Consider the following 16,331-nt stretch of genomic DNA (forward strand, 5'->3'; position numbering starts at 1 on the left):
GCACTCAAGTACAAGCATGATCTGTATCCCCAGAACTAGAATTTCTGCATCAAGTGTGTGTGTGTGTGTGTGTGTGTGTGTGTGTGTGTGTGTGTTCCAACTGTTCTCTAAGCAAAACTGAGAGGACAATTCCTCTGCATTTCGATTAATATTAGTGTTTTACAAAAATTGTTTTAACATTTGCCAATGTCTTTTGTGGCACAAGTTTCCTTAGAGGTTTTTTATTTTTTTTTTAACAACTCTCACCTTTCTACACCTGACTTTCATTAAGAGTACTTCAGAGGGTCCAACATCTGTGGTGCAATACACTATACCACCCATAGGTGGCACTCTCCCAACACACTAAGGGTCCCATCAAATTTCTTCAAAGTTTTAGATCAAAGACTTTAAGTCTTTATGTTCAATTTACTTACAATATGTCTAATTACTTTAATAATTTACTTAATAGAAGTCTAATTATTTTAACAAGATAGCCACAGACACTGGGAACCCTGGGTACTTTATTATTATTACTATTTCAAGATTTATTTATTAGAGAGAGAGCATGCATGCGCATGAACACACAGCATGAACAGGGGGAGGAGCTGAGGAAGAAGATTCTCAGACTCCCCGCTAGGCATGGAGAGCCTCTACAGGGCTCTATCCAAGGACCCTGAAATCATGACCTGAGTTAAAATCAAGATTCAGATGCTTAACCAACTGAGCCACTCAGATGCCCCAACTCTGGGTAGTTTAGATTCCAGTACTGAAGTGTGCCTAATTTTCTTTCAGATGGAGGTTAAGGGTTTTTATTTCCAAGACATAATGGCATCCCAAATATCTTGTAATTCATATGTACTCTCTCCAGAAAATTGAAGTTGATACTTTTAAGAGTAGCAATAAAAACATTAAAAATTCACTTTGTATAAATGCAAGGCATCACCACATTTTACTTTTCAAGAATTACTGCCTTGCTGTAGTCCCTTAATTCATCAAACATAGATCATTCTGCCCACCAGTGTGCAGGACTCTGGTACACAGCTGATGAGATACCACCTCCGTTTTGCTCATTTTGGTACCTTATCACCTAGCTCTAAAGCTGTAGTTTCCCTAAGTCTTGCTTATGATATGGATAAAATGGCTTGTTTTCTCTGACTTGGTTTTCCAAACAGCTTTTCTCTCCAAGAGTCTGGAATGATATATTGATAATGAGCTCAAATCTCAGGATCCTCCCAAAGCAGTTCAGTCCCTCTCCCTCAAACATTTTTAAAGCAGGCAGCATCCAAGGGTACAGAGAGGGGAAGGAGAGGAGGAGGTGGGAGCGGGAATAAGGGAACTGAGGCCTCTAGGGGAGGCTGAGGATGGGAAGACTGTCGGCACACATGATGCCTTCAACAAACTGTGCACTGTCCCACCTGCTAGGTCTCCCTCAATTGTCTGGAACCTCTGCTAATGCGTGAGGTCTGGCCTCCATGACTTTCGCAGAGGATGAAGATGGGATCCTAAGCAGTCTCAGAAATGCACTGAATTATACATCTATATAATTCTCATGTAAAGTTGCCCTGCTGTATCTGTCCCTCTCTACTCATTTCCCTAGCATGTGGTACCAATCCACACGATGCCATCCAACTGCAGAGAACACTACTGAACAAGCCACTCCCACCTCCTCCAACTACCAGTATTCTCAGATGTAGTTGCTGCCTTAGCAAGAATTAGTGCCCATGACCTATTGGACCAGAAGTGTGAAAGCCTGCTCCAGAGCCAAAGCTTTACTTTACACTGCACTTTAATGCTCAAAGCTGATGACAAGTGCTGCGATTTATTCCTCAAATTCCTCCAGCACTGTTTCCATCAGTAACTAATTGTTCCCCAAAGCAGCACTGAGCTCTAGGGAAACTGGACGGTTCAGTGCCTGAGAGGCTGGGATTAATCCAGTGCTTATACTAACAGACAATGTGGTCCTTTTCAACTCTCAAGATATCCATGAACAGCATATTTAAAAGGTAAAATGACAGAAATTATGAATAAACACGTTTAAAGCTCACGTTCTTTGTTTCCTCTTAGCTACAGCATTAAAGTTGGTTTTTAACAAAATCACAGTGGATGCTCTTAGATGTCTTTAGGACAGCTTGCGAGTGTGGTCTGAGGACCAGCAGTATCCTCATCATCTTGAGACTTGCTAGGAATACAGAGTCCTGCCCACCCCTCTGCACCTAGAAACCAGAATCTGTTTTTGGTAAGATCTCCAGGTACAGGTAACGGACATGCCCACTGATATTTATGAAGCAGCAGTCTCGAAAAGCAAGTCTTAAAATTGAGTCACACAGAGACAAAGTAACAAGGTTGCATAGATAAGAAGATGCCAGAGCAGGATTCACACTCAGGTGACCTGCTTCCAGAGCCCCTGTGTTGACATCCATGCTCTGGTTCCCCTCAGTGACCATATTCCAGCAGAAAATCTCAATGGGAGATGGTCTGCTGTAGGTACAACTAGAATGTCAGCTGCTGATCAAGGAGCATGGTCGGAGGACCTCTGGAAAACCTGCTTAACTGTGCTGTGGATCCTCTCTGTGGAGAATAAATGAGTCATTTATTCTGAATCCACAGAGTGTAGTGCAGGCCCATAATCTTAGGAGTATAACAGAAATACTCCTTCTGGGCTGCTTAACTGATTCCTGTCCTCTGACGAAAACATTTAGAACAACAGTTTTCAACATGTGTTCTTTGGAGCCCTCGTATCCTTCACAGATATCTCAAGAGCCTAAGTACTTCCTCCCCCAGGCAGCTCCTCCAGCATCTTTGAGATTAATCAATTTATGTGTTGGAGGTTAAAATTACAATTCAGTTGACGTATGTTTAAAAAAAAAAAAAGATTGAAAACCAATGAGTATCATTTCCTGATAATCGATATCCCCCTAAAAATATTATACACAGGTTGTATTTGTTCACATATATTTCCTCAAATTTACATTTTAAAAATGTGTTAAGTCTCAGCTAAACATAATTGAGGCAATATTCTAAAATTAATTTCTAACAGCAATATGCTGGACTATTCTTCCAAAAACTAGGTCAATTAAATTTGATTTTCAAAGGAACTGGCTTGTCAGATTTACATGCAGTAAATACTTAATATCATAGGATCAGAACAGGGACAGAATAAAATGCAAATATCTCCATAAAGGAGTTTCCATAAAGACAAGCATACATACCATAAACCCAAATATTCGGGTTGTCAACAGAATATGTACAAAGCTCCTACAAATTAATAAGAAAAAGACATAAAGTCCAACAAAAAACGACCAAAGGATATGATAAACTCACTGACAAAGAAATACATATCACTTATAAACAGAGAAAAGATACTCTAATTCCCTAGAAATAAGGGAGATAACATGTTAAGATACCCTTCTCACTCACCTGATAAATGAACTTTTAAAGAAACTGAAAATAGCCAATGGTAGAAGGGTATGAAGAAAGAGTCATTTCCTATGCTGCTGAATGCAAATTTGCACAATATGTTCAGAGTAATATAGTAAATGTAAAGTACAGGTACTTCGCAACTCAGCATTTTCAGCTGTAGGAATTTTGCAGGTATGTGTAGGATACAAACATGAAAGTACACTGCAGCAATGGTCATAGTAGGAAAATCAAGATCGAGCCAAGACATGGGAGGCACAAGCAACCCAAATGTCTAGGGCCAGAGGTGACTAAAGAAAACCTGGTACATCCATCAAGTAGTCTGTGCAGCCATTTAAAACTTACCATCTTTCATCAATTCTAAGATACCACAGATTGTAAAAAGCATTTCGATGTAATAGACACTATTAAAATGTGAAACAAAGGCTTGTGGCTGTTGTTTGATGCCATCAATTATAAGATACCCCCAATTTCAGAGATGCTGAAGAGTAAGACAAAAAAACAAAGTGTGTTTTATGGATGATAGGGAATTCAGTTTTAAATAATGCTCTTAAATATATGGGCGCTTAGCTAGCTCAGTGGGTTAAGCATCCAACTCCTCAGATCATGATCTCAGGGTCATGATCTAACGGGTGGTGAACTCTAGCTCCACATTGAGCCTCAGCAGGGAGTCTGCTTGAAGATTCCCTCTGTCCCTCTCCACTCTCTCTTCTCTCTCTCAAATAAATGTTTAAAAAATATAAATATATAACAATAACTAATCCAAATGCAGCTATATAACAACATTTAATGTGTAGGAAAAAGGTTTGGATGATGTAAAAAAAAAAACACAGTTGTTAAGAATGAACATCTTTAAGGAGGAGGGGCGTGCAACTGATGCAGTAGGTAGAGACGGACAGAACATCTTGGATTAATTCTTTAGAAGGGGTATGTGTTATTTGAAAAAAATTAAACAACAAAAACCCCTGGCTAAGTAAAATGATCTGAGGGATTAGAGCCCCGTGAGATGTCTCAAGCCCCAGGGTGCCCACTTCCTGTGGATTTCCCTCCTGCCTTCCTGTGGCATCTGCCTCCTGGAACAGAGGCCACAGAAATGCTAATAATTATACCATTCCCTGTGTTCTGCTCTACCTACACCCTCCCCGTCCTCAACAACTCAACAAGATAGATATAAATGCCTCTGTTTTCCAAAGAGCTGTACTGGGTGAGGTTATTTTTCCCAATGAACAGTTCTGGATTCCCAACCCAGCCTGTCTGACCCCAGAACCCATCCTCTTTCCACTTCCGGGCTGCTAACATCACCATCTAATTTCTTTATGTATTTGCTCTTTATCCTTTGCAAATCCTTTTTCTTTTATGGCATTTCAAATCATTTTCTTTTTTTATGCTACACTGGTTTTAAGTTATTGCTAATCTGAAAAAACTATAAAATAGCTTGAAAGTTGCATTCTAAATTAACTGGAAATAAATGCATTTGCTCTTTTTGAGAAATTCTTCCCCTTGTGGCCATTCTGAGAATTTTTAAATTATAAACTCCTTATTTTATACCCACACAGTATCTTTCTAGCTTTAGCAAATAGATTTCATAGCTTAAGACTAAATGGTATACCAAACACTTTCCAGGGCTTTCTTTTTTTTTTATGTATTTTTTTATTGGATTTCGATTTGCCAACATATAGTATAACACCCAGTGCTCATCCCATCAAGTGCCTCCTCAGAGCCTGTCACCTAGTCACCCCATCCCCCTGCCCACCTCCTCCTCCACTACCCCTTGTTCGTTTCCCAGAGTTAGGAGTCTCTCATGTTTTGTCACTCTCTCTGTTTTTTCCCACTCAGTTCCCCCTCCTTTCTCCTACAATCTCCAGGGCTTTCCTTTAAAGAGCAGTAAGTGGCTGCCGAGGTAAGAAGAGAAGCAAACAGTCAAGGCACAAGCCAGCAGTCACCCAACAGCCCAGAGTCAGCACCTTCCAGTCAGTCAGTCAGTCCTCCCCCAACACAAGGAGAGGGGAGATAGATCCAAAGCCTAGCTGTTGCATTTGCCATTTGACCAAAGATTTATCCTCAGATCTAACCCTTAAAATGAAAGGACATTTGTTCAAACATTTTCACTCACTTCCACCTCTCTTCCTTTATTGTTCTAACCCCTTTTTGATCTCTCTCACCAAGAGGCTGACACAAAAATCGGGGCTTTGACCTACAAAGATTTTCTACAGTCTCTAATACTTTTTGCTCTACGTAGACTGTTAGAAATAGGAAGACTGTAGGAAAAAAGGAAGTATCAGGAAATATAAATTCTAAAGATCTTTGCCACCAATTGCAAAGTTGCATTATGCTTCTTTGTGTCATTTATCTTTTTTTTTTTTTTTTGGTGAAATAGAATGAGGATTTCAAAAGTTAATGACAGGGTCTGGACTGGAGGTAAACCAAGAGCCAGATGTTTATGCGACCCTGCTCTTACACACACACCACACACACACACACACACACACACACACACACACACACACACACCTCTGATGAAAGGAATCAGGAGTGAAGATGAAGATACAGAAGGCTCCAAAGGAGGGGAGATGAACTGGTTCCCAAAGGCCTCCAGCAGAAGGAGCTGGATCAGGGCTCACCTGAATCCTTCATGGGGCACAGGGCACACTGCATACCCCAGGCCTCTCCATACAAACAACAGCACTCAGTGTAGGTTGTCTGCTTGCCAACAAGAGGCCGGCTACACACATACTCATCACTCAGATGTTCCCAGCACAGATCTTGGTAGACATCAGTTTCTTCTATTTGTTCTGAAAGGGAAAACATGGTTCCATGACAATCACACTGTTATTCCTATTTCATAAACAGTGTGGTAGAAGCCAATGAGTCTCAAAGTTTCCATCTCTATTTCTAAGACTGACTTCCAAGTACAAGTTTGAAGCCAGCCTGGTCTTTCCATGGATCAAACCTGTCATCTCCAACTGGGTGTCATTCCGTCAGCTGAAATTCAACCTGCCCATCATGTTTCAATTAAATCCCTCCCTCTGCAGCTTCATTATAGACAGCACTGCATTGTCTTCCTTCTATACTCCATAATCCTAAAGCACTTCTGATTTCCCAATCTTTCCTTTTTTACATTTACTCTTCTGTCAAATCCTACCATTTCTTTCTACATAACACTTTGCAGATTCATGTTTTCTCACCCAATTCATCCACCAAAGCCCCAGACTAGTGACACTTCATGCTAAACTTGATTCCAAACTTCTGCCTTTCAACTGACTCCATCCAAAGCAGTTCCTTACAGTGATGATGGATAGATTAATTATGCCAATCATGAGTAGCACATCATCTGATTGGGGATGAACAAGGATTCCAATCAATGGACACCAGGGGTCTCTATCACCTTGCTGGATTCCCCTGTCTGCTCTGCCCCGTCTCATCTGTATTCTCCAGTCCAGTCAAACAAGCCTGATTATCTTTCTCTCAACTCATGTCTTCCTCAGTTGCCTTTAAATGTGGCAAACGCTGGCCAGAGAAGAGCCCCGCTATCTGCTCAGCCAGTCCATATTTTGTTATCTGTTAAATAAGCACATGCAGGGTATGGATTCTCCCACATACTGAAGATATGCAGCTTATTGTTTCTCTTACAATTATTCTCTTTTATTATTTTTAGTATCTCCTTTTAATTACTCCAAAATACCCGAGGAGTCATTTTTCTATTTCCCAGTAGCTCATATTTCAGTCAAAAGGAAAACCTTGCCATTTCTTTAGACACAGACTTGCACCTCACATCCGAACATACCATGTGATTCAGTTGGCCGTATACATCTTTTCTCTGAAGCATCCAGGACCATGGGATGGGTACAGAAGCAGTTGTAAGAGCCTTCTGTATTAACGCACTGGCCATCAATACAACTGTTGGGGTCCTGACATTCATCCATATCTTAAGAGAAAAAAAATTATTAAAGAAAACCAGCAATCAGTTGTACCTCCTACACTTCCCACACTTCACACACTGCTAAATTTAGTCCAGATTCCAGGGGCTGCCACATTTTAATTAACTACACATCATCATCCAAGAAAGAACAGCTCTGACTCTAAAAATATTAAATTGTATTGATTGGAAAAAATAATGGTGTCCTGCTGCTGCTGACATTAAAGAAAGAAAACATTTAGGAACAGGATATGCTTAGAAATTGAAGATAAAATGCCTCTTTATGATAGTTTTAAAATTATTTCCTTTTGCTATGTTTTTCTGCCTAGTGTATATGGTTTTCTGCTTAAGCCTTAAAGTCTGGGTCAGTATTTAAAAATGACTCTCACTTGCATGGTATGAGTGATGAAACAGGAGGCTCCCCAGACCAAAAGAACACTTCAGTTAAACCAGTGACCTGAATTATAATTCCACATTGAATATTAACTCTTTGCTTGAAATCTGTTCAAATAGTATGGAGGTTTTTTATTTTCTTAAATCTTACTCAAGAAAAGGATCCATAAAACATTTAAAGATCTTTTCGACACGTAACGTAGATGCAAAGGAATTGTTTTTACTACACAGTATTACTTATTTTTTCCATCTGTGTATTTTCACAGCACCATGTATCCTCTTAATACTTACCAAAGCACTGCAATTTGACGGGATCATAGTATGTCCCCTGCTTACAGTAGCATTCATAACCAGGCTGAGTGTTCAGACAGAAACCATTTTTGCAGATTTCTTGCCCAAAGAGCATGCATTCGTCTGCATCTGTGGGGGAAAAATGGAGAAAGAGAACAGTTAGCTTTGGTCGTTCAGTTAAAAAGAAGAGTCTAACCAATATGGGGCTTCAAGTTAAATATTATAATATTCATATTATATTTCATTCCAAAGAATCTTCAGATACAACATCAGAAAATTCTTCAAGTTAGGCCTAACTCACAGATGTGGAAACAGAATCTGTGATATTTGGGGACTATGTTCAAAACATTATTGGAGAAGGTCTTTTTGTAAATATGATTTCTGGGTTGCTACCTCCTATTTGATGAAATACTCGATGGATTTCACAATGCAACCGACAATATTTTTTTTTTAATTTTATTTGATCTAAATTCAACTGGTTAACATATAAACAAGATTGGCTTAATAGCATACCTTTTAAGAAATGTACCTTTCTATAAATGTGTATTCTGGCCCATTAACTAGTTGAGATGAAAGAACACTTCCAAGAAGAGTTTGATGGAATTTGATGAATCTTCCTTTTTGGTGATAATGACCAGCTAATAAAAGCACAAGTTTCTAAGGGTGTTGGCAGACCTATTCCTTCACAGAATTTAGAATGCTCACCATCTGCAAACCTCAGTTTACTCATTGGTAAGTTGGGGCAAGAGGAACACCTGTCTGATACAATTAAATGATATAAATCCATGTAGAAGATTCCATAGATGTTCAAAAACTTTTATCCCCTTTCTTTCATTGCTATTGTTATTTTATTTTATTTTTTTTATGATAGTCACAGAGAGAGGAGAGAGAGAGGCAGAGACATAGGCAGAGGGAGAAGCAGGCTCCATGCACCAGGAGCCCGATGTGGGATTCGATCCTGGGTCTCCAGGATCGCGCCCTGGGCCAAAGCCAGGCCCTAAACCGCTGCACCACCCAGGGATCCTGATTGCTATTGTTATTATCATTGGTTCTAGCATTTTAGAACAAATATCATGTCATTAAAAAAAAATCACACGCTCCATAGATGAATCACTCAAAGTTACATAGCAAGTGGTAAAGTCAAATCCATAATACATAGATAGCTGTTTGGATCTGCAACTAATATTCCAATCATTTACAGCACTGCTAAGACAGGGTGAAGAGGAACTTATTTTATTTTTTTTAGGAACTTATTTTTATATGAAAAAGAAGGTCACTTTGTGGTAAAATTAAGCTCTGTTCCATAACATGAAGTGAGATTCAACTATATCCCTTCAAAAACAAAGCAGAATATTTGTGAACTTAAAAACCATTAAACATATATTGCAAACCAAGTCTTGTTATTTAATTGTACTAAATCACTGATATAAAATAAAAAACACATATGGAATTCCTTATTCGGCTACTATCATTAAAACAGTAGTTCTCAAAAACGGATGGAAGATAAAAATGTTTAGTCTGTTTTCTAGGCACTTAGCAGTTTTCAATTATTAAACTGTAAAGGAAAAAAAGCCACACATTGTCTATAAGAGGTCATAATATCTTCATCATGGAAATGTCAAAAGTGAGTGATTAACAAAGAAATATTCATACATGTGGTTTAAATTTTGTCAAAATAAAAAAGCTGCCCATTTATTTTAGAATTACGGACTAATAGCATTAAATATATAAAACACATCTACTTTAGTTTTCTTTTCCATTCCTTTTGAGGAATCTGCAGCCATTGGTAAAAGTATCTTAGTAACAGTAGAATGACTTCTAAAAAAGGCAAAATCTTAGCTTCATTGATGGTCATAAAGACCCACATAATGATGGTCAAAATTATACGGTCTTAATTTATATTATTTCTAATATACCTCCCGAATAAAAGAGTTATAAAGACAGAATTTTATGTTAAGTACTTTTAGTATGTTACCTTATTTAATTCTCATGATAACCTCTGAGACATTATTCCTATCTCAGAGATGAAGAGCTGGAAACTTGGGAGGTTAACATGATATCCCAAGGCCACGCAGTCTTAAGTGTTCTAAGTCCCAAGACACAGCTCTGCCCAGAGTCCACAGGGGCCTTCCAATAGAAGAATTAAAGGCTTTCTAATCAGTTTCCATGATTAGAAGAACTCTAATTCTGTTGAACCCCAACCATGCTTGAACTGGAACACTGGTATGCGTACATCTCAAATTCATTTGTTTGGTTCTGACCTTTATAGTTCTCACCACTCGTGTCGTAAGAAGATTCTCCAGTGGGGACAAAACCTTTCCCTCTAGGACACATTTCGGTGAATTCAGCTGAGTTCAGGGGAAACCAAAAAAAAAAAAAAAAAAAAAAAAGAAAGAAAGAAAAAAAAGTTGAAGAAAGGGAAAAAAAGAACATCCTCTATTAACCTGTGTTTTAAATTCAGTTCTTCTTTCTCAGACTCAGTAACTTTAAGGCAAATCTTGTCATCTAATTTGGGCAAATAAATTCAGTAAAATTCCAAAATTACAGATTAGATACAAATAAATCTAATGACTTTCTAAGTTTACTTGTAATTTTTAAAAACTTTCCTAGTTCATGCACCTTTTATTTATCCATGTTTTAACTGATGTGATGACTTACTTCTCCATTACTGTGCTTTCTAGCATTTTAATGGTTTGGTAAGACTCCATTCAAGCAAGATCTTAGCCTAAATATGCAAGTTCTCATTATGGATAATGTGGTGTCAGTTTTAGCAAAAGAGACTGATTTCAACTTAAAAATGGAATAAAACTGAATCATCTTTCTGTCAAAATTCATATGGAACCTCACTGTAATAGGCTATTCTGTGATGGACTGAAATTAACTTTAAGAATACATTTGGAGGTGGGGTGAAGGGGATGCTTCCAGCCTACAGTGAAACATACCGTAAGGTATTCTCATCTTGATTCCACTATGGTAGGTCCCAGGCAATGCTATCATTATAAGGCTTCAATGCAGCGACCAAAATCAGGACATTTCAAGGCCCTGGACACCACAGGACCAAACCCAAGTATGCACACACCACTCCACTGGTCCTTACCAGTCCCCACGACAGGGCACGGGAAGATCTCACAGTTGTCTCCCCACCCGGCACCAGATGTACAGCAGCATTCTTGTTTGGTGACGTTGGGGGCCAGCACATTATCACAGAGGCTGGCGTCGTTTAGATTATAGTAGCATTCTTTCTTTTCTTCTTTGGGTTGATCTTCATCTAAATCTAAATAGAGTGGAGAAAGTCAAAAGAGGACCACCAGGACCCATGAGATCTGTATCACACCAGAGCAGAAGACACAGTGGTAAAAAGACGTGTGTGTGTGGGTGTGTGTGTGTGGGTGTGTCAGTGACATTTCACTTCCACAAAGCTGTCTTTTCCTTTCGGTGGTGGATTCTTCCACTGTGAGATAAAAAAAAAATGCCCTGGAATCCTGAATTTTGATGGATTTCTAACACACCCCAAGAGTGTAAATCTGTCAAAATCATTTCCTTTTACGTTAACCAATTACTTTATTCTTGTACATTTGGCCGTGACAAGAGTTTCCATATCTGCTTTCTTGCCAAACGTAGAGCCGTCCTATATGAGCTATAACACCTACTTAAATCAATGAAAATTTTCCCCAACATTTGACCAGAAATGTGGGGCCGCACAAAATATTTAACTCTTAGGTGGTTATTGGAATCAACCATGCCCCAATCTTTTCTGAATAGTACAAGGCAGCATAAGATAACCAGAAAAACACTGCAATAACCTAAAGTCTATAAAAAAAACCTTTTGTTACTGAAAGTCTACTTCAATTGCTGCAAAATAGGGCTTTGAATGAAATAATGAGTGCCAGCTAAGCCTCGGGGTAGAATTTCAAGGCTACGTTCTACTCCTGGCTCATGTGTGTTCTAGAGGAATATGTTTTCCAACAGACTCAGTTTAACCCTCTATGATAAAAGACAAAGGGACATGATAGTATACAAACAGTGAGAACACAATCACCTAGCTTTCAGATAATACTACAAATAATTTAATCCCATCAGATCTGTAGTCTATGAACAAGTTTATACTTTTAAAAAATGGTCAATATTTTGAGACTAGGCTCGTAGTCTAATCTCTTCCCTACCATATGCCGTAGAGTTCAAATTACTGCCTCTGATCCAGTTAGAATTTATTAATAAGCTGACTACTGCCATTGCAATTACTGAGATTAATTTGAATGACATATTTTCATTAGAATGCTATTTCCTGATTCTTGGACACAAAGAAACTAGAGGGATAAAGGGAAAACATTCGCCAGTGAGGATAAGACTTTAATGTCAACACCAACCTTTGTTTTGCAGTTGGTAGATGATTGTATTATTAGGAAAGTTTAATGAGTTATTTTCACAATAATTTCCTATGTATTTATTTTGGCAGGGTCAGGTTGACTGTGAAAACTAGATTAATATGCCATATAGAAAGTCTTCTTAAAATAGAAGTTCATAGACTTGTATCAGAAAAGCTACCACCTTTTCTTTCTTCCTGTGGCAGGGAAAACAAGCAAAATGGCAAACAAAACTAGTGTATACATTTCTCTCAAAAAACAGAACATCAATGAGAATGTAAAAGATCCCTTTCACCCTTGATTCTGGTTACTTCTTAGATCATTCTGCCTTTGACATAATTCAGTATGGACTCTCAGTGTTAATAGCTGATGACAAATTCCAACCTAGAATAAGTGTCCAGGAAAAAGCAGAAATGCTGATTTCTACAGCAGTTTATGAAGCGGTTTTAAATCATTTCCTTGTGTGTGAAATCAGATAGAACCTGCCAAAGCCCTCGTCCTTTTTAGCTTTCAAGTGTGCAGAAGACAGAAATGTGTCTTGTCCACATGGATGGAGCAGAAGACCATCACTTCATTCTACAAACTCTTATCCACAGAATTCTTTGGGAAAAGTCAGGGCATTTTAAGTTATTAAAATCCATCATGAGCCCTGTACAAAATTTTATAAACTTTCCCCCAACACTTGTGAATAAACTGACAGCCTATTACTAATTATTCTGCTCATTTTATTCACTTGATCTAAAAGTGCAGCTAGCTATTAACAAATGCATTTAGAAATACAAGTCAAATCAGCAACACAATCAATTTGTCAATGAAGATAAAAGAGGGCTGAATAACTGTCTTCTTGTGTTCAAAGTTGTAAGTATGTCATGGTGTTTGTTATAAAATGGAATACTATATAGTAGGACACCATGAAGATTGCTATACTCTTCGGTAATCAGACACCACAAGCTTCTACACTAGTCAGAAACTTTACATATATATAAAAATATAGACATATATGGTCTGTTTTCTACACTGTTTTACTTACAGCACAGAAACTGAGAAATAAAATTATCTTTGTTTTCCTTTTTCTTTGGAAGGAAACTCACAAGTTATTGCATAAGGGAGATAATCAATAATATCATTGTATTATTCAGGTTTTACATTGGTTGTTACAAGTTTTATTTTTTTTCTCCAAGCAGACTGAAAGTTCAATGTTTACACAGCTGAAATTGGGGGTTAGTCAGGCCCTCATTCGTGTTTGGAAAGAGATGCAAATTCTTTTCAAAAAAACTGGTCCACGAAGGTTGTTCTGTGAAAAACAGGCAATTTCTCTATCTTTCTAACCTTTAAACAATTAAGTTCCTAGAGCATTTTTCCACTGGGGGAAAACACAATGCAATGTGATTTCTTTAGAGAATCTCTGTAGGAGTTTAAGTCATTGCTGCCTCAGGAAGAATGGTGAAATCGCAAAATAGCTTTAAGAGATCTAATCAATAGACATAAAAGTGCCAAGCATGAAAAAGAATGAGTTTTATTTTTCTTAAAGATGTTATGAGTCAGATTAGCCACATCACATACCTCAAGTCACAGACTTTTTTTTTTCTTTAAACCACAGACTTCTAAGAAACTACCTCTCCTCTCGTATTTTCAGATGTTATTTGTCAATTTTATTAAGAGGCTGGCATAACATCTGTGTACAAACAGCAATTTGTGTAGCTTAATTCTAGGGTGTGGATGGTGATAAATGAGTTTTGGGATCTTTTATACATGTTTCTGAAGCAATTTTTACAAAGGCCCTTTCTTGTGATCCACAGAGTAACTCCATGGAGTGGATGGTGCAGGTTATAAGCCTCTAGAAGAAACCATTTAAGTTGGATCCAATGTGCCATGCCTACTGCTTTCCCCAAACCTCTTCTTTGGGGCTCAGCTTCTTAGCATTTGAACTGGCACAAATTTGTTTTGCTTTGCCTTTTTTTCATTTCTTTCTCCTCTTTGAGACAAATGGACAGCAGATAATCCCTGTTGGTGTAGAGTATAGATTTAAGGTCACAGACGTAGCCATCATGGTTCCTTGCTCTCAATAGCAAGTTGTGGGTTCAATCATATATGCTACTTATGAAGAGCATTTTCTAGAAACTTCTCTCTTGGTTTGTCAGAAAGAAGAGGATGTGGTGTTTATTTATAGGACTGTTTCTTTCTTTGGTCTTATCTTAGGTTTGCTGTTAGGCTGAGGAAATCTGGGACATTTTTCTAATTAAAGTGGACATGAGCATTTTAAATGGGCCCTTGCCTTTGCTTTCAATTTCCATTTGCAGTGTATTCTGAAGGTCTTTATGAGCTAATCTTCTTCATACCCTTCTGGGATGGACAAGATTATGACAATGACAAAAAGAGTAACATCACAAATACTCGTGAGTATACAATGCCCCCAAATAAAACACCTGCCATAGTCCTGATGTCCAGAAAAAGACATCAATTTGTAAAACTCTAACTATGGTAATGTTCAGTAAATTATATTTTTAAATGACTTTATTCATGAGAGAGAGAGAGAGAGAGAGAGAGACATAGGCAGAGGGAAAAAGCAGACTTCCTGCAAGGAGCCCGATGCAAGAATTGATCCAGGATCCCAGGATCATGCCCTGAGCCAAAGGCAGACACTCAACTGCTGAGCCACCCAGGCGTCCCCAGTAAATTACTTTTAACACAATCATTCATGAAGCTTTAGTCCCTTTTATAAATTTTAAAATCACCACAGGCATTAATGTTTTATACCAACTTGTATTTTTATAAGAAAACAATTTCTAGTGTAATATTCCAAAGAGAAATAAAAGAAAACTTGGAAATTCATATCTTTTTCCCCCTAGTTTTCTCAAAGACTGGCTGGACAAGAACTGTGTGTGTGTGTTTAAAGATTTTTTTAAAATTTTATTTATTTATTCATGAAAGACACAGAGAGAGAGGCAGAGACAGGCAGAGGGAGAAGCAGGCTTCCTGCAGGGGAGCCCAATGCAGGACTTGATCCCAGGACCCCAGGATCATGCCCTGAGCCAAAGGCAGACACTCAACCACTGAGCCACCCAAGCACCCCTAAGAAGTATGTGTGTTTTAAGTGGAGTTCAGGAGAGAACCATTGGTGAGTTTCAGAAAATATGCACTGACAATAGGAAAGGGCTGGAAAGGAAGGGACGCAAGTGAAAAGGAAGACTGGAAATACGTGCTAATAACTTCGATGGTAAAGATGTGAAAGAAGTCAAAAAGAAGAAGAGAAAGCCAAGCACAAGAGAATAAATATGTGCGGGAGGATTCTTCCACACAGTTTCTGTCCTGAAAGAAGTAGTCAGGTAAATGGGGAGCCAGGACTTGACAGCGCTGGGAAGGTAGCTGCATAGGGCCAGGGCAGGCAAGGCTGCCACAGAAGACTTCCTGGAGGAGGTGACATTTGAGCCAACTTCTTTAAAAATAAATTCTGAAAAATAGGACAGGAAATAAGGAGAGACAGGGGTGAGGAGGTAAAAGGCACAACAGTACTGAAGGGTGAGGGGCTACGGGGCCTACAGAAGGAGTCAGGGAAGGTGACTTTGAGAGTCTGAGGACAGGGCAGGGATGCACTGTCATGGGAACATGGGAAAGCTATGTTCCTGACTTAGGTGTTGGGTAGAGGACAACACAACTGTCCGCTGGAAGAGGGTCACCTCGGGGCCTCAGGTTAGCAGGCAGGCAACAAATACTGGCCAGGGTGAGTGAAGGTTCTTTATCTTTGTTTCTTTCTCTGGTGAAGGACTAGAAGAGAATGAGAGAAGCGAGCCTGAGACAGGAGCAGGCTGGGGTGGGCAGGGTGGAGGGAAAGTGTATGATTCACGGGGCCAGAACTGGAAACCGGAAAAATCAGGGCAAGAGACGGGGAGGGGGGCAAAGAAGACTCCCAGAAGCAGGATGAAGTCCTGAGGGAAAGAATAACGGGTGTGACTCGCTGAAGCAGGTGAGTA

At 38.9% G+C, this 16,331-nt stretch overlaps 1 protein-coding gene across 21 annotated transcripts in view; it reads right to left on the minus strand.

Moving 5' to 3' along the window:
- The window catches only part of LTBP1 (latent transforming growth factor beta binding protein 1), a 389,007-nt gene that overhangs the window by 19,851 nt on the left and 352,825 nt on the right, over positions 1-16,331 (minus strand). For all 21 annotated transcript variants that reach the window (XM_072767337.1, XM_072767335.1, XM_072767336.1 and 18 more), the window contains 5 exons: positions 11,094-11,270; positions 10,258-10,344; positions 7,997-8,125; positions 7,181-7,321; positions 6,018-6,188 (listed from right to left, as the gene is read on the minus strand). In XM_072767337.1, coding sequence (XP_072623438.1) covers positions 6,018-6,188; positions 7,181-7,321; positions 7,997-8,125; positions 10,258-10,344; positions 11,094-11,270 — 705 coding nt within the window. The remainder of the gene's footprint in view (positions 1-6,017; positions 6,189-7,180; positions 7,322-7,996; positions 8,126-10,257; positions 10,345-11,093; positions 11,271-16,331) is intronic.

The sequence above is a fragment of the Vulpes vulpes genome, chromosome 8 (assembly GCF_048418805.1).
Source record: "Vulpes vulpes isolate BD-2025 chromosome 8, VulVul3, whole genome shotgun sequence".
NCBI classification, from domain to species: Eukaryota; Metazoa; Chordata; class Mammalia; order Carnivora; family Canidae; genus Vulpes; species Vulpes vulpes.